We start from the raw sequence: 26746 nt of genomic DNA on the forward strand, positions 1-26746 counted from the left end.
TTGGATTTACTTAATTAATGGGTAATTCTAAAAAAAATAATGAATTTATATTGGTTTCTTTTTATATAAAAATGGTCAATACAAAATGATATAATAAAAGTCGTTTAAGCTCGACGATAAAAATATTACTAAAATCGAAAGAAAAACATTGTAATAAAAAACACAACACAAAATCACCAATTATCAAAACAAAAAGAACAAATTTTAACGAGTACTACGAGATCTAAAAAAAAATGATTTTTCCTTCACCATTTCTTATACAACTAGTAGCTCAAAGAGTGATATTTTGTTCTTTCAATGTAACTAAGCAAAACTAAAATAAAGAAACAATATTCAAGTGTTAATAAATTGGTCTTCATCATTTTTTCCAGTGATCTCATCATGAGCTGCTGCGGTAATAGAACAGTGCAAAGCAGGTTAGAACATCGGTTAGAACAAGTCCGGCTACTTCAAATACGAATTTTGGGGCAAATAGTCCCCAAACCTGCATTCAAAGAGTGTAATCTGAGTTGTCGCAAAAATAGTCAAACCAACAGAACAAGCAAACAATGAATAGAGGATACCATCAGATGTCGTCTGTGAATTGACACACATAGTATTGTAATTGTGACAGTAGTTGCTGTAATAAGCCCATTGATCAAGTATGCCTGAACAATTAAGTTAACAAAAGTTTACTATAATTCCCCCCTTTAAATAATTTTTTTAGTAGAAAAAAGGGGTACATTGTCACAAAACTTACCTGAGAGAGTTGTATGAAAAATGATCCTTTCCTTTGCTTGTCAGGACTAGACAATTTTTTGTTCACAATGAGGAACGGGAGGCCGAAAATTGGAAGGATATGAGAAAAACCGAATGTCTCAATAGTAAGGAGAATAGCTTGTCGTGTAAGGATAAATTCGTCAAACCTGAAAACATGTATAATGTTACTTTTTTCAGTTTTCAAGCCAGATGAATGAGAAACTCTTGAAGCAATAACTGCTAATACAAAAAGATGTTTCATTGGATGAGAAAGGTGAAATAATGAACATGTGCGAGATTCTAAATGTAAGCGTAGATCAATCACATTTTGTATGATAGAATTGCATAGAAAAGAATATGTAAGATTCTAAATATAAACGTAGATCAACCACATTTTTGTATGATAGAATTGCATAGAAAAGAATATGTATGCTCACCCGGTGAAAGCAGCCCCATATCGGAGGCCATCAAAGGCACACCTGAATAAATAATATTGGAAAATGTTAAGTAGACTATGTACAATAAAAGAAAATTAATAAGCAATGAACCAGGTACATACTCAAAATGTGGTACACATATGGTTTGGATCAAGGGACGGTGGAGATACAATGACAATGGACGGTCCAGATTCAATCTTCTAGAAATAATAGTAGTTAAACAAAAATAAGTCCTTGGACTTATATTTTAGTTACAATTCCAGCTTATTAATTTGTTTCAGTAGTTGGATAGTCCATGGATCAAAGGAATGAATACCAGATATTTTGAATTCAGATGAAGATGAAGTCTCACTAGTCACTCACTAAACCCTAATCTCCCCCCTATTGTACCAAAATGATGAATGAGTAGTTTGGAGATGTGATTTTAAATTATTACCAGCATGATCCTCATTTGGAAACATCTGGATACAAAAATTCTGGATCCAGAAACAATATGGATTAGAATATGTTTCTCGTCGAATCCGAATACAAAAACTAAAATTATAAGTGTTTCCAAATGGGGCAAGATATCATATCCATGTAGTTAGTTTGAAAATTTTGACATACCAGTGACCGGTGCAGAAAAACAGACAAACAGCCAGAAGATTCCACTGTACAATAGGAGAGGTTGAGAGTCTTGAATCAGATAACAAACTCTGGCATCTCATTATGCACCATCCTACAAAAGAGCAGTATATAAATGTAAATTGGAAGAACTTAAAGTAAACAGAAGGCCAGCTGATCGGATTAAATAGAAAAAAGTGAAACAGACTAATAATAGGAAGACAAAATGAATAAGAGAACCCACCTCCAACTATAGAGACTAAAGCAACTAGGGTTCCTTGTTTTCCCGATAGAATAATAATTGTGGAACTCAAAGCAGACAATAAGGCAACTACTTTTTCTTCCCATTTTTGAGTTTTCTTCTCACCAAGAAGCTTAAAAATTGTGAAGAGTGACAGAACTTGAGCAAATCCCACAGCGTATACTATTCTAGGGATTATGTAGCTGTTTTTGCCTTTAAGAAAATATGGGATAGAGAAAAGTTTACTTTCTTGACCCCAATACAGTGCAATGAGAAGATAACAAGTCATGGTTGATGAAGTTAAACATTTCAATATCCAATGGCAAGCACTCCTAATAATGGCTTTGTATAGCAACATTGCTAATACCAACAATGCAAGAATTGGCAAGAGTTCGACCATATGCACCACCAAAGAAGCCATGTCATTGTCTCTAGTCATCCAAGAAGGAAATAAATCCATTACAATAGAACCACCAGCCTCCTTTGATAACCCTAGCTCTATGGAGAGCCTAATGATAAAGATCAGCAACACAAACACAACAGCCTGCAATTATACCATGAAACCATTAATAAAAAAAATCATGCTAAGACTGTTTCAGGGGTCAGAGTTGTGATCCATTTCGATCTTAAGCTCGTCAGACTTTGAGCATTGAGTTATCGATTCTTGTGTTTGTTGGTTGTATTTTGGTGTTTTTTTCTTTTTTGTTGACTCTATGTCAGAACTTGGGTTGTTATGTTTTTTAACATAGTAAAAGGGATTTTCATACTTATTGTGGATCAATGAAAAAGAATCTTACATTAAAATAATAATAATAATAATAATGCTCTTATAAAATTTTTACTTCTGTTTCCAGATTCATAAACGTTTGGAAACTAAATTTTGTCACGCACAAAACAGATCTATATACAGAAACAATAATAATAAGTGTTTCCAAATGGGGATATCAGTTGAAGTCATTATGAAAAGCATAAGGGAACCTACTTCCTGTAGCATTTTCCTTTTCATTAGTGAATATCGTAAGTTGATGACACCAAGTGTGGCAGCAAGGAAGCATGCTACTTTTCCTTCTTCCACTGATCTCATGAAATTCAAAGTTAAAGATGATAGAACCACAAAAATAGGTTAGTTAGCAATGACAATAAAGAGGAAAGAGAAAAAAAACAATTTGAAGCAGAACTTACATATATAGCTGTTCGAAAGCAAGCTACATGCACGAATGAAGATCATAGAACATGCACAAATAAACCCAACAGAAATCCCAGAATTGTCATGAGAACCAAAGTAAACTCCGGAGAGCTTTTCCAGCCTCCATATAGAAAAGAAGTGAACAAAAAGCGAAACCATCATAACAGCAAAGCCAACACCCATCAAAGTTAAATTGAACTCTGTCCATTTCGATCGTGCTAGTTCAGCAATGCTTGCCATAAAACTGGAATATAAATGAATTTGTTTCTCAAGATCAGGTAAGGATGCATTTCTGCTCCCAACATGCATCCAATTCTCAGAGGCTTTGGCATACATGTCTCTTACACGTAACAAGTCTTCATTTGAGAACCCAATAACAGATGAAGCTGAGTACAGATCAACATATCTCTTTATCTATCCAAATCAACATAATTGTTCGATAAAATTGATGATGAACATAAAAGAAGATTAATCAAATATCTTCAACAAATAATTGAAAATTTGGAGTGCTAACTCTGGTGCTCATCGTTCTTATATAATTTTTGGAAGTCTAAATTGCTAAAAGTGAACCTAACAGAGGGAATGTCACAATTATGTTTTAAAAAAATTATAATTTCATTCAAACCATAGTGAACGCGAATGTCGCAATTCTCTTCTAGGTATAACACAAGATGAACATGTCAAAAAGAAAATATGAACATAAAGTCAGATATCTCACTTGTTAAAACATTTCAACTAAACCAACCGGCTGTAGAATTTTTTGCTGGAACTTCGATCAGCAGAACACTTTTAACTTCCTTCTAAACTGATATAGAAGGTTTGAAATTCAGAACTAAACCAAACATTCAAGATGCACTAAGATCTCAAATGCAAAGGGGCTACCAAATATAGCATACTTCAAAGTTTCTAATGGTTGACAGAACACTACTTTTATAGTGGTGATAATCATGAACTTAACTGATTTTACCTAAGACAAGGATACTAAATTTAAGCTTTCATCAATATATCAATTCTGCTCCAATATCAACTAAGTGAAATACAATCAAGATAAATAAAGAAAGATGATAATTAACCAAAATCAGTAAGAGACATATAGCTACCTGCCAAGAATTAATGCAGAGGACATTCGCATAATTTTTCATCCATTCTTCCATATCCGATTGATCTTGGCCAGTACTTCTGTGGGAGCTTTCCAAATCCCATGTACCACCAACCAAAGAATACAAATAGGGACTAACACGCCCAATGCTGAAAATAGAATCAACTTACACGTTTAGAATTAGAACTTATTTCACAAATTTCTATCAATTAAATAAACAAGATTGAAAATTTTAACCATTTGTAACAATTAACAGCAAGAATCAAGATTAAAGTTCATTATACCATGCACTATCTAACGTACATACAACAATCATACAAGGAACAATGAGAATAGTAGGCTGTAATAGTAGTAGGGATATATTAGTAAATACTAAAATGGAAATCTTGTAATTAGTATAGTAAGTTAGTGGGTTAGTAGCTTATAAAATAGTAGGCTATGTATTATGGGGAGTTATGGATGAAGAAGTATTGAATATGGTTACTCTCATCTCCAAAGGCTTAGGTCATTCTCTTCTCATTTGTCTTTCTTCTACAAATCCTAGATCTCTTGGCTGATAAGTTATAGAGGCATCCAAATATTAACAAACAACTTGATTTCTTATGTAAGAACAAATGAAAGAATTGTAGTTTAACTGTAATTTTTTTAGTGTTCACACACTGGCTTCAACCTTAACCTGAATAAAGCTAGGACTACATAATCACACTTAAATATGCTCATTCATACTTAGAATTATCAAGGAATTTATTATTATTGTGAAACAGTTAATAGATATAAGATTTTTACTAACCAATATGAACACTAAATAAAATATACACAAACATGATATACTCAATTATCAATATTAGCTCCATAAAGAAATATTGGTCAACAAATATGAAAGTTGGAATAAAGATAATGAGCAAAAGCACAACATCAAGAGGATGCTTACGATGTACCTTCCAAATGGAAATGGAACACCAATTAAAGCTGAAACTGTGGCCGCAAAGTCAAGCTGAAAGTCATCATGAGTGGATGAAATCACAAAAAGAGGCCTCCAAACCTTCCTATTCAATTTATGTATAGATATACATAAATGTGTGTGTGTGTCATATATAATATGCAAGTGATTCTGACCTGTTGAATGGTGCTGATGCACATTGTCTTTCCATCCTGAAGATTATAGGGAATAATTAGAACAATGTTCATGTAGTAAGTTATAAATATATAGTTCCTATGATGTTAAATCACAACATAAGAATATCGACAGAATTATTTTTTTCTCACAAATGCAATTATGCTCCACTCAGTAACCTATTTTTGTGCTCAAACAACTATATAGCATTTTCTTATTACACTATATAAAATTTGCACCCGTGTTCTCATTATCTGGGTGAACGATTCATGAGAACAAGATCCATAAAGAGATTTTTGCTCTATATTTAGAACATATTCCAAATAATCACCCTTGAAATTTGATCAAAATCATAATGCTTTCCAACCAAATTGGCATGTTCATAGAGCCCTAGTATAAATATGATGAAGAAAAGATGCTAGAATTACTTTAAGTGGCAACACTTGTCTTATTTCAACTTTAAAACAAGACCTGAGGGAGGTGAGAATTATTTTTTCAAATGCATTTATCAGGTCTAAGTTATCCTTTTTCAAATCTCACTTTTGAATAATTGCATTGTTATTGGTTGTACTCATTTATGAGGTAATGCGATATTTGCATTTACTGTAGACTTTAATGAAATTTTCATTAAAAAAAATAAGAAAAGGACCCAAGCGATGATTTTCACAAAACGTTTCAAATATCTTCACAAAGTTATGAAGTCTCGTTACTTAAACAAGGATGGTCTCCTTTAGTAATCGATGGGAGGGAAAATCAACACATGAACACCCATTTGAGATTTAAAGGGATAGATCATTATGCTAAGCATTGGGATCCTGAGAGCATTCTGTAATCGTATGGAACAAAAAGAACTATACCAAATCTAGATGACAAGATGAACTTTCATATCCTGCTGAAAATGAAGATGGGGGCTCCTTCAAACTCATAGCAAAAATTGCAGTTTCAATCTACACAGGGAAGATCCAGTCTCCTGAGTATCAATTTGTTAATCAATGGGCCTAAAGGAAGATCTAAATAATACATACCTCTTCAGCACCTCCTCCACCATGATCACCGTTAAGAGTTTGACCATGATCGCCCATCACAAGGAGTAAAGTGTTCTCATGCAAACCACCTGGTTGAGACTGGCTCTGCAGCACTTCAACCACTTTCTGTATCAAAAAAGAGCATCTCATTCATTATTGTAGTGAGGACAAAAGTCAATACATTAATTTAATTAAATTTGGAAAAATAGTCAGCAAATTCAGGACAAGACAAAATCAATACGCAAGGAAACTGAAATAGGATATTGCCCAATCATGTGGTACTTTATAAAAAAAGATAAACACAATAGCCGACCAAAAGAGTATTAAAGGAAACAGAAGGACCCATAACTGTATTACATGGAATCACAAACTTGCCTCCAACATGGCATTGTATTGCTCTAATTTTTCTATCATTGGAATGGAGTTTACACCAAAAATATGCCCAGCATGATCCTGCATGAATCACATACCACACACTATAAGCAGCATGTAAAATTGACGAGATAAAGAGCCTATTTGAAAACTGATATATTGTCACAATCACGGTCCAATTTTAAAATCTGCCAAGTTAAAATGAAACAGATTTCTTTTTTCGTTTGGTATAAGATTATTTTGGGTTGGATCATGATCATGATCTAGATTATAGTGTTATTTTATTTGGTATACAAATTTTTTTTTAGATCATGATCCAAATAACAGTGTAATTTTTGTTTCATTTAGTATAGAGATTTTTTTTTTCTAGACCATGATTAGATTATTTATGGGATTATGATTCATATTATTTTCTACATCATTTTGATTTTTGCAAAATATAACAAATATAGATTCTCTCAGATCATGGTCCAAAGTTGATAACAAAACAGCCCAAAGTTGGCAGTTTTGAACATTAATTCTTGAGAGAAGCTGTCTTAGTTAACACTAAGAAACAGCGCCATTATGCAGTAGATTAGATATTAAGAAACAGAAACTACTCTAAGAACAAAATTGGCAGCAATAAGGTTGCAAGCAGAAAAGAATTAAAACTGGAGTAAAGTAGATCACAGGAAACACATCAATGTGAATGCTAGGTAAGTACTAAGTAGTATAAACAGAATGCATATACATACAAATGAGTTGTAGATGCTATGAGTAACTATTAATGCAGTTTAACTAAATGTTAAATTCTGTTACCATTCAGAAACACTTATTGATTATCTTCCTATATCTGGATCCATTTCTAGATACAAAAACATTTAAAACTAACCTTAGTTAGAGACAGATTCAAATATTATTTATGTTTCTGTACCTGAAAATGAATCCAGATACAGAAACAACAAGTGTTTCCCAATACTTCAGCTTAATGCAAGAAGAAGACATACCACTCCAAGAAAATGAGCTACGAGAACATCCCAATCATCTTCGTATAAAGAAGGGAACAGGTGTTTTATGCACCCATCATCAACCTATAAATAATTTCATTTAGTAAACAGTGAGCAGTACTTAATCAAATGAGAAAGAAAAAATGAGTCCACAACCACTGCCTACAGTATCAAGATCTTTGACGTTGAAGGATGGGTAGGGATAAGATTTGTTGAAATGCTGTGGAAACAACTGGAACCATGTGTCGTCTCCCATCATCACCACACGTTTCCCATTTTGAGCCAGCTGTAGATGACCATGTAAAGTACATATATAAAGTGAAAGAAGTCAGACATGGAAGAAACTCCGCGGGGAGACAGCTTAAAACAGGAAGATGCTAAGAAACAAAATTGAATATCCCCATTTAAAACCAGTTATTGTTTTTGTTTTCTTATTTGGATCCGTTTCCAGATACAAAAAAATAAATTTAATATATCTGGTTAAATTTATTTTTCAAAGGTTAATGTATCAAGGAAACAGATCTAGATACATAAACAATAAGTGTTTCCACATGGTCCCTCATACAAACATCATGCACATACAAATGCTAACCTGGTAGATCAAATTGTCTTCAACAATTGCTGGAGCACCAAAGCTGTTCCCAACGTCAATAAATGTTGGCAGGCCACCTGTTGTCAATCCCTAGGGAGAAAATGACACTAAAACTGTTTTGCCATCAAACTTCTAAGAAAAATGTGAACCGAGAATTTATATACAGTGCATGGCTAAGTTTCCTTTTTTTGTTTTTTTGTTTTGCGACCAGGGTCGAGTTTCTCTTCTTGTGTATCACGTAGATTTTCCATCAACTATAAAAACTTGATTACCAACTTGGAGTTGAAGATTTCAGTTTCTCAGCCCCATAAACGAGACATCTACAACCGTCTATCAAATTCTTTTTATTCTACAACAATTTACTATATAGAGTTACAAATGGAGAAGATTGTTCACTGCACCTTGAGAAACTTAGAAATGATTATCTATACAATTTGTGTTTGGACCTACTGAAACCTTGAAGCCAAGAAAGAACATGTATTCATCATACAAACACTTAGTACAGTAAAACCATGTTAACTATTAAGACCTTGAATCCATCATTATTTTTTAATGGGTGGATAATCATGATACAGGTGGGCTTCCTTTCTTAGAGCACTTTACATGTTGTATTAACTTCCTAATGTTGTCAAAAACATGATGATCAGAGATTGGACACCCAACCAAATATGAAAAAAACAAGACTTTTTTACCTTCAGGCGTTGCAAACTAGTTGTGGGTGGATCTGCTATAGCCTTGAATATCCTAGCAGATAATCCTTCTTCAGAAGCTAACTTCTGTAGCACCCGTAATTTGTCCATCCAAGGTTTTTTTTCTGTCGAATTAAAACAAGTATAAGAATACCAACATCTTGAACCATCAGACATCATGTAGACAAATCCAAATATAACTGAAATGTTCACAATAACACGTGCATTACCTTCGAAAAACGTGCTTGGGGCAACAAAATCAAACCTGAAAACGAGGTCAAACGCAGCATTTCACGTATTAACCTTCTGCTATAAAAACTGTGAAGAGAGTAAAATAGTCCTGTAAAGAGACAAGGTAATACCTGAGAGCATCCAGCACGATAATTACCAGTCGATCAACAGCAGGCCTTGTCCAACAACCTGGATTTCGGTTGACATTGTGGGGCACGACTTCTTCTTGGTTGGTTCTATTGGGAGTTTTCGAAGAGCTACTAGATTTGTTAATATGAAGTGGCAAACAAGGAAATTGAGAAACGTCGGAGCAATTACTGTAGTATGGAAGCTCTGTTCTTGTTAGAAGAAAACCTCTGGTAAACAATAGAATGGCGGATAAATGGAGGATCAGAATCAGGAAGAAGAAACAGAAGATTGATCGTGATTGCACACTACCCATTGTGCTACTTTTCTGATTCATCTTGTCACGAATCCCCGCCATTACTCTGAAACAGAGCACAAGTCACGGCGTCGGTCTTCGATCTTTGTCGCTAACAGCAATTTTGGAGTCTTAGACCAGCAGCAGACAAAGATCTTGTCTTCAAATTTTCGTTTGATTTAATTTAACAAAAGTATTTTATTTAAATCATTTTGATAATATAATTAAAATATACTTAATATTTATAAAATTAATTTTATTTTAATGAATAATTCAATACAAAAATTATTAATGTTGATAATTTCAAATAAATCACAACAAACCAACTTCTTCAAGTGAACTCTTGTTTTTTTCAACTTAACATTACTTTTTTTTAACCAGAATTTATTATTTAAAACAAATTATAAAACAAATTATAAATTATATAAATTCAACTTAAGACTTTAATATAACATTGAATTTACAAATTTGTTCTTTTAGTTATTCCATAACATAAAACATATACAAATAAAATCATGATAATTAATTAGTAACTTAAAAGTATTTTGATACATATATATATTTTTTAATTGTTTGTGAAACATGGTTTGTTTGTTATTTGGATAAACTCCTCAATTAACAAACCATAACAATAACTAGTTTAGCTTTATTGAATAGATTGTTATTAAATAATTTTTTTATTCACTTTTGAAATTTTAGAAAGTTAGCTCATCATAAATTATGTTATTTGAAAACATTGATTTATTAACCTTCACATCTAAACCCCTAATATTACCAAAAATATGCTATTACAAAGAAGCAAACCTCATTTCAACTATCAAAAGTTTGTCTACCACAAATGTAATCACACTTGAAACAAAATTTAACTGTAGACTTCTCATTTAAACTTTCATATTACATCAAACCAGGTAATATATATTAAGAGGATATTAATTGTTAAATATAAAGTGCACACAAAAACAAACAAGTTGTTGAAACATTATATTAGGGTTTTTTCGGTTAAAATATTAAATAACAAAATCATAATTAAACATCATTTTATTTTTCTCTCATTTAAAAAACATTACTCGGTTAATTAACCTAAATACTAAAATATTTTAAATTTTTTTTATTTTATATATCTTCTTCAATAAAATTTATTAGCAATTCTGTTTCTTGATGTGGTTGATATGGATTTGATCTCTCATAAAATATAATTAGCATAGAAGACTCTATTTTAATTAGCTGATAGATATGAAATCTCTTATTCTCTTTCTGTTAGTTGGAAGCAACTTGCTAGTTAAAGCGCTTCCCACATCGGAAGTTCTAAAAGGAGATGGCAAGGAAAATACTTATAAAAACTAACAGCCTCTTCATATCAACTCATACCTTTCTCGGCCTTTTGGCTAAGATCAAGTGTAGTATCTGTTCTTATCAGTTTAATATCTGATACGTGGGCCATCGGTCCACATGATATTAAATTAATTTTTTTAGGGGAGAGCCCACTACAGTAGCTTGCTATTGGGGTTTCTCAAGTGTCGCTCAAGCGTTGCACTACTGCTTGGGCCTGGCGCACCCCACCCAATAAGTGTTAAATTTTTTTCATTCAAAAAAATTATTGAATATAACAATGATGAAGAATGCCACAATACTCCTTCAATAGTATATTACAAGGGTTAAATAGCCTCTTAAGTTTTTGGAATTAATATTTTAGCTTGAAACTTATCAAAAACATTAAATTAGAACATTACAATAATGACCACAACTTATAATAGAAGTCCATATAAGCTTTGCATAACGGGAGGTACCGCATCCATGGACAACTACTATGAAGTCTTGATATCATTGTGTCTATTTTAGTAATTTTTCACAAGTCTTGGGTTAAATCAATACTCTAAAAAGTCTAGGGGTTAGTAAACCTGCACGACAAAGTTTGAGGATTTAATCATAACTTTTTCTCAGAAAAAATCCATTATAGTGCCATTTTTCAAACATTGGATTTTCGTGACAAGTGCCCCCTTCCTCCAAGCTAAAGTGATTATCAATCTATAAATAGGGCTCATAGTTTATAGGACTCATAGTGTAAGCATTTTCCACACAATCTACTTCAATTATCATCTATAATTACAATTTAAGAAAATGAGTGTCACTACATACGATGTCGAGACCAACCAAGTTATGTAAGGCCTTTATACTTCATGTCGAAAACCTCGTTCCTACGATCTTGCCCCAAGCCATCAAGAGTATTGAGACAATTGAAGGCGATGGAGAACCTGGAACGGTCAAGATCATTACTTTACCTCAAATGTTATTATCTTAATTAAACAAAATAGATGTTTTTTATACTAGACTTTGTTCACAACAGAATTTTAGCACCACTTGATTGATAGTGATTTTAGAATGGATGGAACCTAATATTTTAAGTTTCTTAAGCAAATACTTTTTTGGATCGAGCTATTATGCTGAGTTAACAATATATATTCTTTTATCAACTTTTATATCTAGGCAGATCCAAAGTGTGAAGCATCGAGTTGATGGGATAGACAAAGAGAACTACACATATAGCTACAACATAATCGAGGTTGATGTTTTGAAGAACGGGCTAGAGAGCCTCTCATACGAGATCAAGATCTTTGATGGCTCCAATGGAGGGTCGATTTGCAAGAAACAAGCAAGTATGTGAGCAAGGGGGCGTGGTTCTCTCTTAAGAGGAAATCAAGGAAAAGAAAGAGAAGTCGTCGGCCATATACAAGGCTACGAAAGCCTACCTATTGGCAACCCCGATTACTAAGTGTGCAAAATAGTCACAAGTGGCTTGGTTCAAGCAAGTTTGTGGTTTTTTGTTCTTATAATAAGTTGTGTTTTAGGATTTATAAATGATAATAAGCTTGGTGATCTAAGTACTACTGAGATTGTTACTTGTCACCAATGATCATGTATCTTAATTTCATGTTTGAATTTTTAAAGATTTATATAATTTGAGCAATAATATTACTGGGTTTCATTATTCTTATGCAAGTATATGCTTTTGTTATATTATTTTTCAGTTTAAATTGAAATTTTGACTATTATAAATGAACCTAATAAAAAGAGGACTCCTCAGTCATAGACAAGAATTGGACTTTGGTTACAGAATATGAGTGTAAATAGGAGATCAGTCAATATAAGTTGTTGATTGTAGATTATTCTGTACTAAAGAAAACTAATTTCAGATAAATGCTAGCAAATATTATGATTTTTTATTTTAAAATCTCTGATCTTGTAGATATTGATTACTGTTAGCTAAACTACTATAATGAGTATATATATATTTTTTTGTATGTTAACAAGTATTATATTTGAAAACTCTTAGAAAATAATTAATAAAAAAACTATGTATAAGTGAAATGAGATGATCATTAGAAGCAGCAGCTACATTGGGTTGGTTTCATTTTATGCTTTTGCTTTGTTAAATTTATCCCACATCGGAAACCTAAACTTTACCCAGAAGGGAAACATAGAATAAAAGCAGGCTTCCTCTTCTTTTAAAATCATACCTTTCTCGGCCTTTTGGCTAAGATCAAGTGTAGTATCTGTTCTTATCAGTTTAATATCTGATACGTGGGCCATCGGTCCACATGATATTAAATTAATTTTTTTAGGGGGAGAGCCCACTACAGTAGCTTGCTATTGGGGTTTCTCAAGTGTCGCTCAAGCGTAGCACTACTGCTTGAGCCTGGCGCACCCCACCCAAATCTAGTATCAACTTTTTTCAGTTAAAACAATATATAATACCAAAATATATTCCCTTTATACTTTATTACATGGATTAAATAGCCTCTAAGATTATGGAAGTAATATTTTGGCTTCAAACTTATCAAAAACACTAAATTAGAACATTACATAATGGCCACAACTTATAATACAAGTCCATATAAGCTTTGCATAACGGGAGGTACCACATCCATGGACAACCACTATGAAGTCTTGATATCATTGTGTCTATTTTAGTTGTTTTTTCACAAGTCTTGGGTTAAATCAATACTCTAAAAATTCTAGGGGTTAATAAACCTGTCCGGCAATGTTTGAGGATTTAATCATAACTTTTTATCAGAAAAAGAAAAATCTATTCTAGTGCCATTTTTCAAACATTTGATTTTCGTGACAAGTGCCCCCTTCCTCCAAGCTAAAGTGATCAATCAATCTATAAAAGGACTCATAGTGCTAAGCATTTTGCACACAATCTACTTCAATTATCATCTCTAATTCTAATAACTAATTACAATTTTAGATAATGAGTGTTACAACATAAGAAGTCGAGTTTGTTTCCTCAATCTCACCAACCATGTTATGTAAGGCCTTTGTACTCAATGTCGATAACCTCGTTCCTGTGATCTTGCCCCAATCCATCCAGAGTATTGAGACAATTGAAGGTGATAGAGGACCCGAAACGGTCAAGATCATAACTTTCGGTGAAGATATCTCGAATGTTATTATCTTAATTAAACAAAATATATAATCATGTTTTTTTATCTAGAATTTGTTCACATCAGAATTTTAGCACCACTTAATTGACAGTGGTTTTAGAATGGATAGAACCTGAGATTTTTATTTTCTTAAGCAATTTTTTTTTTATCGAACTATTATCTGAGTTAACAATATATATATTTTTTATCAACTTTTGTAGCTAATCATATCCAAAGTGTGAAGCACCAAGTTGATGGGATAGACAAAAAGAACTATACATAGCTACAGCATAATCGAGGGTGATGTTATGAAGAACGAGCTACAGAGCCTCTCATATGAGATCAAGATCTCTGAGGGCTCCAACGGAGGGTCGGTTTACAAGAACACAAGCAAGTATGTGAGCAAGGTGATGTGGTTCTCTCGAAAGAGGAAATTAAGGAAAAGAAAGAGAAGTCGTCGGTCATATACAAGGCTATGGAAGCCTACCTATTGGCAAACCCAGGGGCGGAGCCATGTTCAGAGGTATCCGGGCTGTAGCCCGGGTGTTACTTTATCATTTGCTATATAATAATAAAATAAGGTTGATGATGCTCAGTGATTTTTGTTTAAGGAGAGAACAACTCGGAGGATCTTTTGTAAACCAAGCCTATGGAGCAGAAATATTGTTTTCATAAATTGGGTAGATGGACTTTCTATCTAAAAATAGTATTAACTTAATTTATGATAATAAGGCAATCTAAATGGCCCATAACTAAGAATTATATAATTATTATATAATAATAAGTAATCCAAATGACCCATAACAAAGAATTATATAACTATTATATAATAATAAAACAGTCAAATACCCCTTATATAATTGATTTTTAATTATAAATATTCAAGCTCCAACTATAAAATTAATAAATAGCCATAATTTGAAATTTTGTAATACATTATCTTAATATTCTAAAATTAAAAATTTTAATTTGTCGATTCCACATTGAAATTATTCTCTAACTAAATTTGTATGGCGGTATATTTTTTTTATCTATTATTTTATTGATATTTGTAGTGTTATGTGAATCATTTTTATACTTTTTATGTTATAGAATTTTAAAATTTAATAATTTTTTTTAAGGTTAAATTCAAAGAGAAAGAGAAAGAGAAAAAATAATATTTTATCTTTATTTAAATAAAAAATTAACAATCATTCATTATTATTTGAACCGATGAAAAATAATATAATAATTTATAATTATCTTATTCTAAATCTTAAAGAGCGAAATTTTGATGAAACTATTCTTGAACAAACTATTAACAAATGAAATGAGATGATCATTAGAAGAAGCAGGTAGATTTGGTTAGTTTCATTTTATGCTTTTGCTTTGTTATCTCTCTTCAAACTTTGTTTTAACTTTGTCCCACATCGGAAACCTAAACTTTACACAGAAGGGAAACATAGAATAAAAGCAGGCTTCCTCTTCTTTTAAAATCATACCTTTCTCGGCCTTTTGGCTAAGATCAAGTGTAGTATCTGTTCTTATCAGTTTAATATCTGATATGTGGGTCATCGGCCCACACGATATTAAGATATTAAATTTATTTTTTGAGGGAGAGTGCTCACTACAGTAGCTTGCTATTGGAGTTTCTCATGTGTCGCTCAAGCGTTGCACTACTGCTTGAGCTTGGCGCATCCCACCAATTCAAGTTCATAAACTTCCTATTTTTAGCTGTTTATTTTCATATTTTGTTGAATGAAAACGTGACTTCATATAGAGCATATTTTGGAATTGTATATAAAAAACATAACTTAAATTTACTAATTAATTCAGTTCATCTTACAAATATAGTTCATATAGTTTATTAAATTTTCATATTTAACAGTAAATACTATAATTTGAATCCCACTTACTCTAAATTTGGAAGATTTTAGAAATTTATACATTTTACCTCAATTATATACAGTATTTTGTTAAAGCCTTCAATTTTTCTTGTTATAATATATTGTATCGATATGAAAATAAGAATTTATTCTGTTATAGGCCAAATTTAAAATAAGATTAACTAAAACATCAATGATCAAAATCAATATGACCTATTTAATATAATATAACAGGATAAAGAAAATGCAGTTAAGCATTATTAGAAGTTTGCTACCCAAGAGATAACTAAGAATTCCTATTGTTTTAACTTAGAAGAACTTATTCATAGGTCTTATCTTTCCCTAAATAAATCAAGCATTTATATTTTGACACTAGATAATATTAGACTAGATGACAATAATAATAAAAAACTGTACCTTTTAAATTTGAGTTGAGTTGGCTTCTAGCAATGGAGTAACTTTATCCACTAGCACCATCTTAAGATGAAGAAGATAAGTCGTATCAATAACTTAGGTTAAAGACAAGACGTTGGATCCAAATGTTCGAAAAAGATAAAAAAAATTGAAATTATTAGGGTTAAATAGGGAAAGGGAAAAGTATCAAATTTTATACTACCGCCTAACACTTCAGAATGAGCATTTGTGATTGACGAAGGAATTCTCTTTTTCTTCTAAAAAGAATTCTGCTTTGTTTTTCTTCCTACCACCTTTGTTTCCTTTATTTTAGATCAGTCTTCTACCCCTGTAAAAAAGAGAAATATGATATTAATTTTTTTTATTATAAATAATAATAAAAAAGTATATTCTCCTTTGCTAAGCTAGACCGGATTTGAATATCGGTTTATGACCTCTTTTCCTGGGACCTTTTTCGTCAAATAAAACAACGGGAGCCCGAGAGTTAAGTAGAACCAAGGGTTAAGCAGAACCAAAGGCGTCGGGAGCATTGAAAGTAGAATTCCTGACAAACTCATGCTGATCCGTCGATTTTGGAGAGCCAACTGGAGTTTTACCCTCAGTTGTATGGAGAGCTGAGATTTCTCCCCTTACTTGAATGATGTTACAAATCTCCAGTCATACTTGTTACATTTTTATAAATCATTTTAGGTATAAATTGTCCCCCTTAATAATAATGTATATACAATTTTTTTTAACCAAACATCAATGCTATATCTTCAACCAGGGAGGCCTGAAGTATACCCCCAATGGATAGTGTTCTTGGTGTCTACCCTTACAAGCCATTTTTCGTTTTAACTCAGCAATTGTATTTATTTCCAAATTATCTTTTGACGAGATTCAAATAAATATTTGTGATAAAGTCTTCTATAACCATGTTCATTTGGATGCTTATGAATCAAATATTGATAATATCAAAGTAAGAGCTCATCACTTTTGCATAGGTGACAATGGACTTACAAAATTGGTATATATAACAAATATTTTGCCATTTTTAAAAAAAAAAAACAACAAATGTTTCTTTTATCAATTCAAAAGACAAATATTTTGAATCAATTCATGACAAACATTTTATATAAGACTACTTTACAATAATAAATACTAGATAGTCAACTCAACTCTTATATAATTTGGACTATCATATAATTATCATATTGGAGTTTTTTTGTACAAATGTTCAAATGAGTCAATAAGAAATGTAATGAACTATCATATAATTTATTTTTACAACAGAAAAAACTAATATCAGAAAAATGCTATGAAGTAATATAATTTAACAAAACTTCGAAAATAACTAAATGAAATTAGATCATTATCAACAGCATACAGAGTTTGGTTTGAGAGCATTTACTTGCATATTCTTTTACTTTAGCTTTGTTATCTCTCTCCAAATTTTGTTTAATTTTGTCCCACATTGGAAACGCTGAGTAAAGAAGGTAGGGGAACTTTGTATATAAGCAGACTTCCTCCTCTTAACAAATCATACCTTTCTCGGCCTTTTGGCTAAGATCAAGTGTAGTATCTGTTCTTATCAGTTTAATATCTGATACGTGGGCCATCGGTCCACATGATATTAAATTAATTTTTTTAGGGGGAGAGCCCACTACAGTAGCTTGCTATTGGGGTTTCTCACGTGTCGCTCAAGCGTTGCACTACTGCTTGAGCCTGGCGCACCCCACCCAATTCAAGTCCAATATTTTAGCACTTAATTTCATGACAATGCATTAGAATAAAACATGTTATAATATTAAAATGACCATTTTAAGTATTTTTTTATATAATTTAGAGATATATACTGTAATTAATCTTTTTCAAGATTGTAAAATATTGATTCAAGAATAATATATAACAGACATAATCAAATACAATTTATTATATACTGTAATTAATCTTTTAGTAAAATATTGATTCAAACAATAATATATAACAAACATAATCAAATACAATTTATTATATATAATATTTATAAAAAGAATAAAATTCCAGCATGAAATAAGTTACAACATTAACAAAAGGATCCATTAGAAAGGCCTGAAGCAGCCTATCATTTTCAAGGATTCTAAGAAACAATGAATCAAAACAATAATAATAAACCATTAATAATTTGAAGAATTTGAATATCTTTAGCATCGAGCAGCTCTCAAGAACTTGTCATATGGGCTTGCTGGCGGCAATCTGAAAGACGAATGTTGCGCATATTCAACTGAACACCCAACAACTTGTTCATGTTGTATCAATTTCAGATCATTCTCATTATAGACCTCAATTTTCTGAAAAACCCGAGATAAAAAAGAAAACCATTTTTTAATAAGATTGCAGCAATGAAGCAAAAGAGAAAAGACAGAAGAAGAAGAAGGAAGAAGAAACATCTCACATTGTGCTGTTTTGGTTGTTCTTCAAATATAACTATTTCTTTATTTTCTTCTTCTTCATGAAGCTTAAGATTTTGAAGGACAGACATCTTTTGTTGTTTACTTGTCACTAAAGCTTCACACTGGTTCTTTACTTGGTTGTATGAAACCGGGACTGACGAAACTGGAAAACTCGCAACCTGACGTGCAGTTTCCAGAACCTGAAACAGTAGTAATTCAAACATATTACTTTACTATATAAATATTCAAACAATTTCCACAACTTACAGAGTCCAGAAGCTGATTAACGCTTAAAATATCAAGTGAATTTATCGACATAGATGTTTTTCGTCCCGATTGATGACTCCCACTCCCACGGGAATCCTCGAAAAAATCTTCATCATCTGATAGAGCCAGAACCTAAACAAGAAGAAAATTAGATAAGTCTACATTTTGCAAGTAGAAAATGCAAACACAATCACAAACACAAACACAAACAAGCCACCTCATCAAATTCTTTGGATTCGATGATCTGCGCTAGCGGAGAACATAGCCGTGGCGTTTCAGTGAATAACCCAACTCCCAAAGGGTATGCATCTTCAAGTGAAAAGCCATTTAAAACTATTTCCTTCTTTATGTCTGATAATTCATCCTCTGACAATATTGTCTGAAACTTGGAGACAAGCTTGAATGCAACTAGTTCCTTCAAAGGTTTTTCATCCAATTTTATTACTGAGAGTGATTTTTCTGCAGCAATCTCGTCTTCTTGTGATCCATAACTTTCGAGACCAGAAACCGCCGCCTGCAGCCTTCCATCTCCAACCACCTTAAGATATGGGTCAACCTGTCATTAACAGATTCATATTAACAATGAAAACACCCAAAAAAATGAAAAAAGAAGATTGTGGAAAAATGACTAACCATTTCATCTCCTAAAATCACCTCTTGAAGATTACCCGCCCTGGCTGCAGACACTATCATGAATGATGACATAGTAAAAAGAGACCTCCTTCGAGATGGTTGCAAACCTCCTTTAGTAAGCATTACATACAGTTGTTAATTAAAGAATTACTGCGTATAAATCAATCATTGACAATGAATTACTCACCTTCTTGATCCAGAGAAACGCTCCTAAGAGATAACGCTAACTGGAAACATCTACTAAGCAAAATATGTCTAGAACTCTGCCCATGGTAAGAAAATATTACAAGACGGTTATAACATGTGAAGGAAGTTAGACTTTGTATGAACTTACCTTGTATCTAATGAAAAACAAAGAAAGCTGATAAGTTTGAGCCATGGATTCATAATTTGACGGCGTGTTTTCATTGGATGTCGCCTGCAGCCATATAGCTGAAAGCAGAAGATGAATTTGATGACCATTCAATCTAATTGATGGAAGCTCCGCCTGAAGAAGAAGTTCAAATACACAACAAGAATTCAGCTGTTTGGTTTGTAGAAATACAACTGCAAACAAAGGATCAATCAATCTGTTAATAATACCACTTTCCCATCAATCATGACATCCTTCCAATTACATTGAAGTTCTTTGGAATGTTCTGGAAAAACACGAGCAGGTAATAATATGACAGAGAGAATACGATGTGCCCAAGTTCTAGTTTCGTGATCGGAATGTGCCATTGCTAGAAGCAATTGGTGAAACAGAGCATCTGGAAATGCCTGAAAGAAAAACAAACAAAAAGATTAGTACATATTCCTACCTCAAAAAGCTGAAAAAATAAGAGGAAATTATTTATCCTTACCTTCTCGTGATAAGTTAAATTAGGTACGTTAGAAATAATTAATGCAGTTCGATAAAGAGCAGAAATAGTAGCTCGAGCAACTACAGAATTGCTCCCGATATTCTCTAGGACAACAGCCATCGTGTCTAGAATAGGACCAGAATCTCCAACCTGTTAACAACATCAGTTTGTTTTCATTAAGTATGAGAAAATTAATGTGTTAACATAAAAACCGATCACCAACCTTTTCTGTAAGTTTCAGAATGCAATGTTCTATTGCAGAATGGAGATCAATGTTACATTTATCTGATTCATCACCATCCGGGCTTGAATATTGTATATGTTTTCGTAAATGTTTCACCAAGTCTGATATTGCGCCAATAATAGCAAGTGAAGCCTCTTGTTTCGCGTTCTTTGTTAGTAAAGTGACAAGTTTAACAATGTCTATCTGTGTTTGAGACGGTTTGGGAATATTTTTATGATCTAGGTGTTTTACCAACATCGACAGCAAAAGATGAGAGTTTAACCCTGGTTGTAAGAAGAGGAAAATAAGTAAAGAGTCTAGTAAAGTACTAAAACCAAAGCTTTGAGTTAATATACCTGTTTCAACTAACAGCTGCTGCATATATGTCAAAACAGAATAGGCAAGTCCTTTCTCCACTGACCAATTATTCTCAGTATCGAAATTATGAAAAAGTGGTTCAAAAACACGTCGAATGGTTGACGCCTCCTTTGGTACTTTAGCCATGTTCCTTAAGCATAACCGTGACCAGTAAGAGGGATTCTTGAACTCATCCCTTTGAGAATGTAAATAAGGAATTTTAGTGAGAAAATTTGCGGGAAATGAACAAAAAAACATTTAAAAATGAGTAAGCTCAAGAAGTTACTGATGTTCTCCTCCTAGCTCATCCATGTAATTTTCCAAAATTACAGATATCATCTGTTAAAACAAAGAAGACAATAATATCAATAGGACATTTCATTTGAGGAAAGGTAAAAAAAAAGAAGAAAAACTCGCCTTGTCGAAGTCCATGGCAATATGAGATTGCTCCCCCATGAACCATATCTATAAAATAGCCACTTGAGAATGGTCAAGCAACAGCAATGATTCAATGAAGCATTAGAAAAAAAAAGATTAATCGCAACAAAATACCATGGAAGCTAAAGCTTGTAAGCTAGAAGATCTCAACCGTAAAGCTCTTTCATCATCTCCAACTTCACGAGCCATTTCATAAAGTTTAGGAATGACTCCTTCCAAATTGAACATGTACGTACTATCCATCTGCATTCATCATATAACTGATATTAAGTTTCCTAAAATCCAGTTGATTTCTTTCTTTTGTTTTCATATTGTTATGTTATACCTCACTATTTAGAAATTGAACGAGTGTAGTGCAAGCTAGGATCCTCATTTCGTCTTCTATAATCTCATCAAGAAGAGTGCGGATGATTCCCAATAAGCTACAAGCAAATAATGGCCTAAAAAACAAATGGAATCAGTTGGTTTGTTTAATAATATCAAGAACAGAAAAAGCTACAAGAGGATCTTACTTCTGTTCTTTACATGAAGACAATAGGTTTCTATATATGCATAGAACAACTTTCACAGAGCCAAAGTGTTCAACTCTCATTTCTTTGTAGAATCTTTGTTCAAGATACTCACTAATCTTCGGTATTCTTAAGGGATTCTTAGAAGCATATTCGCAGAGCTTCACAATCTTCCTATCATTTGGTTCTACATCCTGAAATGGAAGTTTCTAAACAGGATGAATCAAAACAATTATATAAGACATACAGACAGACAACAGACAAAGTTAACTAATTGACCTGAGAACGAGGAAAAATGTCGGCCAGAAGCTTCTTGTAACGTTTCACAGGCTGTCTTGATCTTGCCCGCATTGCCGGACAGAAGAAACAGAGGTTACCACAGGCGGGTACTACCCGCCTCGACATAACACCCATTTCTGATCTGATTTCCCTAACGAATCATCAAAATCAATGTAATTATAACTGCATTGGGTTGATAATCGTGCTTTTGAGTAAAAAATAGATCGAATTCCAGTTAATTCTCTATCAAAAGTCAAAACCCAACAGCAAGAATACAAACCTAAGACTGTTAGAAGAATGGTGACAATTCAGAATCAGATCTAGACCACCACCACCCAATTGGATGATAGTTCTTTCTGAGTTGTTAGAAAGATGGAAGACACAAAAGGGTTGATCGCCGAATTCTGCAAACTGGTTTTACTCTTTTCCTCACTCGGAATGGAGACAAAAGTGGAGAGAAAGATCCGGCTTTTCTAATCTATCAATCAATCTTTGGTCGTTAATTCTGATGGAGAAGAGAAAATTACAACAGCATTGTGACAGCTATATGGATATGGGTCAAAAGTGATATGGGATCTTTTCTTTTACATACTGTATATCAATCTTAGTTACCGAAATGGCCGTAAATTCGATGCCTTTAACCAAAATCTTGAACATTTTTACATAAGATTTTTGTCACTTTAATTAATCTAAATGAATTTATTGGTTAATCTACCATCTATATTATCAAATCAGTTCAATGATTTAAAATATCTATAAATGAAGTGGGGTTATGGTTTGAGATTACTTCTCATTTGAGTTATGAATTGATTCTTCCCCTTTATTTTGGGAGGAAAAGAAAAATCTTTGATATTGAGTTTTTAGATTTAACAATAAATGTATATATGGGGTATAATTATTATTTTTATTTAAAGTAACTTCATTTATTAGTTAATTTTTTTTTTTGTTAAATTAAAAATTTTAATATAAAATTATATCAAAAAGTGTTTATTTTTTATTTTTTTTATCTTTAAAAAAACCCAAGATCAAACAAGTTCTAGTGTCACATTCATACATTAATTGGACAGCAATTCTATTGAAAGTGACCCAAAATTAATGTTTCAATAAAATGGCTAAGAAATTAGGTGAGATGTAGTTACCAACCAAAAAAACTGATATTTGAGGTTTATATGAACTACTTGTTTTCCAAACTTGGCTGAGTAACAAAAACAAAACTCAATTATATATATTGTCTTCTATATCATCTCCTAAATTTTGAACAACTTATTCACAAAGATATTTATTTCTAGTTTATTAATTTTCATTGATGGAAGATGCAAGATATTTGATAAGAAGAGGGATTTTGTTGTGGCTATTAATTGAGAAATAAATTTCCATTTCTTTCATGTTTCCATGAAATTGATGGACACAAGAATGAAGACTTGTCTAATATTTGTTTGATTTCGTCTCAACGAAATTTTCAAATAAAGACGATATTGTATAGGAAGTTTGGGTTACACCCCTTGGGATCACTAAACCGGTTCACAAAATTGACAATTTCAAACATTATTTGTGGTGTTAGTTAATACATATATTTTTTTTAATTATTGTCCTTCAAGTCATCAACTTCATTGAGTTTGACATTGTTTTTCTTATAACCTAAAAAAAGAAGTTAAATGATTAGTATTTGGGCTCTCAAAATGTTTTTAATCAAGAATTGAAGCACTAGTATTGCAACACAAATTCCTTAAACTTATAGTAACACAAAAAATGTGATTTTTAATTTATTTAATTATCAATATATACATATAAGTCAAAACAACAAAAAGAATATATGAAGATGTAGAATTCCATTAAAAAGGAATTACTAACGCATAAAAATGGTTTCAATCTAATTAATCTCACATGTATCATTTATTAATGTGAAGACAATATAAAATAGTTCTTGATCAATATTTATTTTGTAACAAAAAGAAAAACTATGATGAAAGAATGTAAAAATACTTTTTTAGGAATTAAATATCATCCTGACAAGAAAGATCATCATAGCTTAAGACTCACGAGATACTTTCTTAGAATTAAAGTTTAAGTAAAGTGAGGATAAAAGAATCTTCATTTCTCATTAAATTTAATATGAGTCAATGCATTATTCATGGCCTCCACTTATATATATACATGGCTTTACATGATTTTTTTAAAGTTATAAATAGTTAGGGAAAATATTGACCCTTTATAGAAAATAAAAAAGACCTGTTCTATTGCTGTAAGGTTACTTACATGATTACATCTTTCTCACCAGATTTTGAGTGAGCCAACTGTCAAGTGCTAGTAACCCAACTGTCAAGTGCTAGTAACAAAAATAAATTATAAGATGATAAAAACGAGAATTTGGTTTTAGGAACGATGGACACGTGATTGAATTTGGAAAATTGATTTTTTTTTCTCCTATTATATTTAAGTCTAATCACGTGTTGTTATATTATTTTGGATACCATTCATAACACCAAATTTATATTCTCTATCCTTATATCCAATTTTTTTAAGCATTACACACCTCATGTATATTAATTAAACCCTTGATATCATTTAATAGAGATTTGATTAGTTCGTGAGGATTTTATAACAGGTTAACTTTATAATTTGCTCAAATGACACATTCATAAGTTTTAAGAACAATTTATGTCGTACTTTATTTCATTTCAAGGTTCTGTAGAGAAAACATGTTTATATTTTACATGTTAAAGATAATATAAATAATTATATAATATACTAAATATAGTTTATCATTTAAATTTATTTATAAAAAAAAATAACATAGATAATATTGTTAATAATATTAAAAATAAAATAAAATCTGTATATAGTAAAAGAAAATAAGAAAAATAAATATTATATTTGCTACAATTTTGTTTTTCATTTGATCAAAAATCAAAAGCAATCATGTTTTGTTAAAAAAATTGATCAATTATTTTTTCTATAACTTATTTAAAATTTTAGCAAAAAATTGTTTTTTTTTATCAACTTTCCACTTAAAATTTGTTCATGTTTTATATCAAATAAAAATAAAATTAGTTTCACTTTTTACTTTAATAATTTTAAAAAATAATTATAATTTTGTTGATGATGTTGAACAAAATACTAGAACTTTCAATATAAAACTTTTCCATGGGGTGGATACTATTACTATTTGTAAATATTTCTACAGTGAAAATATATTTTAGATATCTTAGCCATATAAATTATGAATTTATAGAGAGTTGTACTAGAATTAAATCCATTCAATTTTTTTTATTACTTACTAAACATTTATTTATTTAAATCTTTTAAAATTTATAAGAGAGTAATATAGTTGTAATGCCAAAAATTGATTTATTTTTAGCTCATAAAGACGAGGAATCAAAATGATATACTTGACTAAAGTGCATTTAAAAACGTTGATTTAGACTATTTTAAAGTCATCACCTAATTACTTCTCGAGAAATTAGGAAAGAAAAATATTGGACATGTTCAAATGCATTTTATAGATACTATTATAGATACTATTATTGATTAATTGTTTGGTTAGACGTAAAATCTGTTCAACCTTATCTTTTTTTAAGAAATAGCTTGTGTACGTATTACTATTGTATGGGTTTAATAGAAGAATTGGTTAACATATATATATCCTAATTAAAAACTATAATACCTAATTTTAATTTTCTATTAATAATTAATAATTTCATTTTGTTAAACAATTTAATTTAATGACGTGACACTTTAGAAAATTTACCCAAAATTCTTTCAAACAGTTTAATTCATTTGGTGTTTTTCTTCTTCTCATCCTGTATATATATCAAATTTCCTTACCTCTTCCAATTTTCTTCTCTATCCGTGCTTTCATCACTGACATTTCTTCATGTAATATTATAGTTAACTTGTTTGATTCTTTCTCAATGCGACTAGCAGAAATAGACGTCTCATATAGTTAACTTGCTTGATTCTTTCTCAAGTAATCACGACTAGAGGCGGAGATAAACGTCTCATATAGTTAACCTGATTAATTCCTTTACAAGTAAGTGCGACTAGCGGAGATAGATGTCTAGTACAATTATGAGTTATATTCATGGAGACAAAGAACATGCCTCTTCAACTTGAACAACAAGTTATCACGACATCGATCTCTTCCAGGACCATAAGCTAGAATCCACACTATGTTTTTTTTTTCCGAAAATATTTATCCATTAGTCGTTATGTTGAGAAAAAGAACTTCTATTTGATTTTTATTTTATTTTAATACTCCATTTATTAACCTATCAATATTCAATCAACCAATCAAAACATAATATAAATAAACACGAGTTTTAGCATAAAAACTCTTTCAACAAGAGTTAA

General features: G+C 31.5%; 3 protein-coding genes, 3 non-coding genes and 1 pseudogene across 6 annotated transcripts; 5 read left to right on the forward strand and 2 right to left on the reverse strand.

Moving 5' to 3' along the window:
- Window positions 1-255: 255 nt before the first annotated feature.
- On the reverse strand, window positions 256-9874 carry LOC124937898 (GPI ethanolamine phosphate transferase 3). Its single transcript, XM_047478228.1, has 20 exons — window positions 9445-9874; window positions 9313-9347; window positions 9086-9207; window positions 8394-8483; window positions 7968-8087; window positions 7802-7885; window positions 6819-6896; window positions 6444-6569; window positions 6276-6365; window positions 5421-5456; window positions 5243-5298; window positions 4306-4453; window positions 3202-3619; window positions 3002-3093; window positions 2023-2563; window positions 1782-1893; window positions 1176-1217; window positions 740-905; window positions 564-647; window positions 256-484 (listed from the first exon to the last, which is right to left on the reverse strand). The coding sequence occupies exons 1-20, from the start codon at window positions 9795-9797 to the stop codon at window positions 380-382; spliced, it is 2898 nt and encodes a 965-aa protein (XP_047334184.1). The 5' UTR covers window positions 9798-9874; the 3' UTR covers window positions 256-379.
- A 1224-nt stretch (window positions 9875-11098) lies between these two features.
- LOC124940864 lies at window positions 11099-11294 on the forward strand. Its single transcript, XR_007099588.1, has one exon. It is a non-coding gene; the product is annotated as a U2 spliceosomal RNA (small nuclear RNA).
- Window positions 11295-11871: 577 nt separating this feature from the next.
- LOC124939474 (major strawberry allergen Fra a 1-2-like) lies at window positions 11872-12645 on the forward strand. The gene is made up of 3 exons (XM_047479947.1): window positions 11872-12020; window positions 12219-12388; window positions 12581-12645. Exons 1-3 carry the CDS (start codon window positions 11872-11874, stop codon window positions 12643-12645), a joined length of 384 nt encoding a protein of 127 aa, XP_047335903.1.
- Window positions 12646-13245: 600 nt separating this feature from the next.
- On the forward strand, window positions 13246-13442 carry LOC124940862. The gene has a single exon (XR_007099586.1). It is a non-coding gene; the product is annotated as a U2 spliceosomal RNA (small nuclear RNA).
- A 2193-nt stretch (window positions 13443-15635) lies between these two features.
- On the forward strand, window positions 15636-15840 carry LOC124940867 (annotated as a pseudogene).
- A 2118-nt stretch (window positions 15841-17958) lies between these two features.
- Window positions 17959-18155, forward strand: LOC124940858. The gene has a single exon (XR_007099583.1). It is a non-coding gene; the product is annotated as a U2 spliceosomal RNA (small nuclear RNA).
- Window positions 18156-18401: 246 nt separating this feature from the next.
- Window positions 18402-22932, reverse strand: LOC124938018 (protein SEMI-ROLLED LEAF 2-like). Its single transcript, XM_047478376.1, has 18 exons — window positions 22677-22932; window positions 22397-22547; window positions 22121-22311; window positions 21934-22048; window positions 21723-21851; window positions 21588-21635; window positions 21457-21509; window positions 21170-21366; window positions 20814-21097; window positions 20591-20740; window positions 20331-20507; window positions 20083-20235; window positions 19936-20011; window positions 19749-19858; window positions 19333-19671; window positions 19116-19247; window positions 18851-19048; window positions 18402-18746 (listed from the first exon to the last, which is right to left on the reverse strand). Exons 2-18 carry the CDS (start codon window positions 22529-22531, stop codon window positions 18600-18602), a joined length of 2634 nt encoding a protein of 877 aa, XP_047334332.1. The 5' UTR covers window positions 22532-22547; window positions 22677-22932; the 3' UTR covers window positions 18402-18599.
- Between the last annotated feature and the right edge of the window lie 3814 nt (window positions 22933-26746).

Source organism: Impatiens glandulifera, chromosome 5 (genome assembly GCF_907164915.1).
Source record: "Impatiens glandulifera chromosome 5, dImpGla2.1, whole genome shotgun sequence".
Taxonomy (NCBI): domain Eukaryota; kingdom Viridiplantae; phylum Streptophyta; class Magnoliopsida; order Ericales; family Balsaminaceae; genus Impatiens; species Impatiens glandulifera.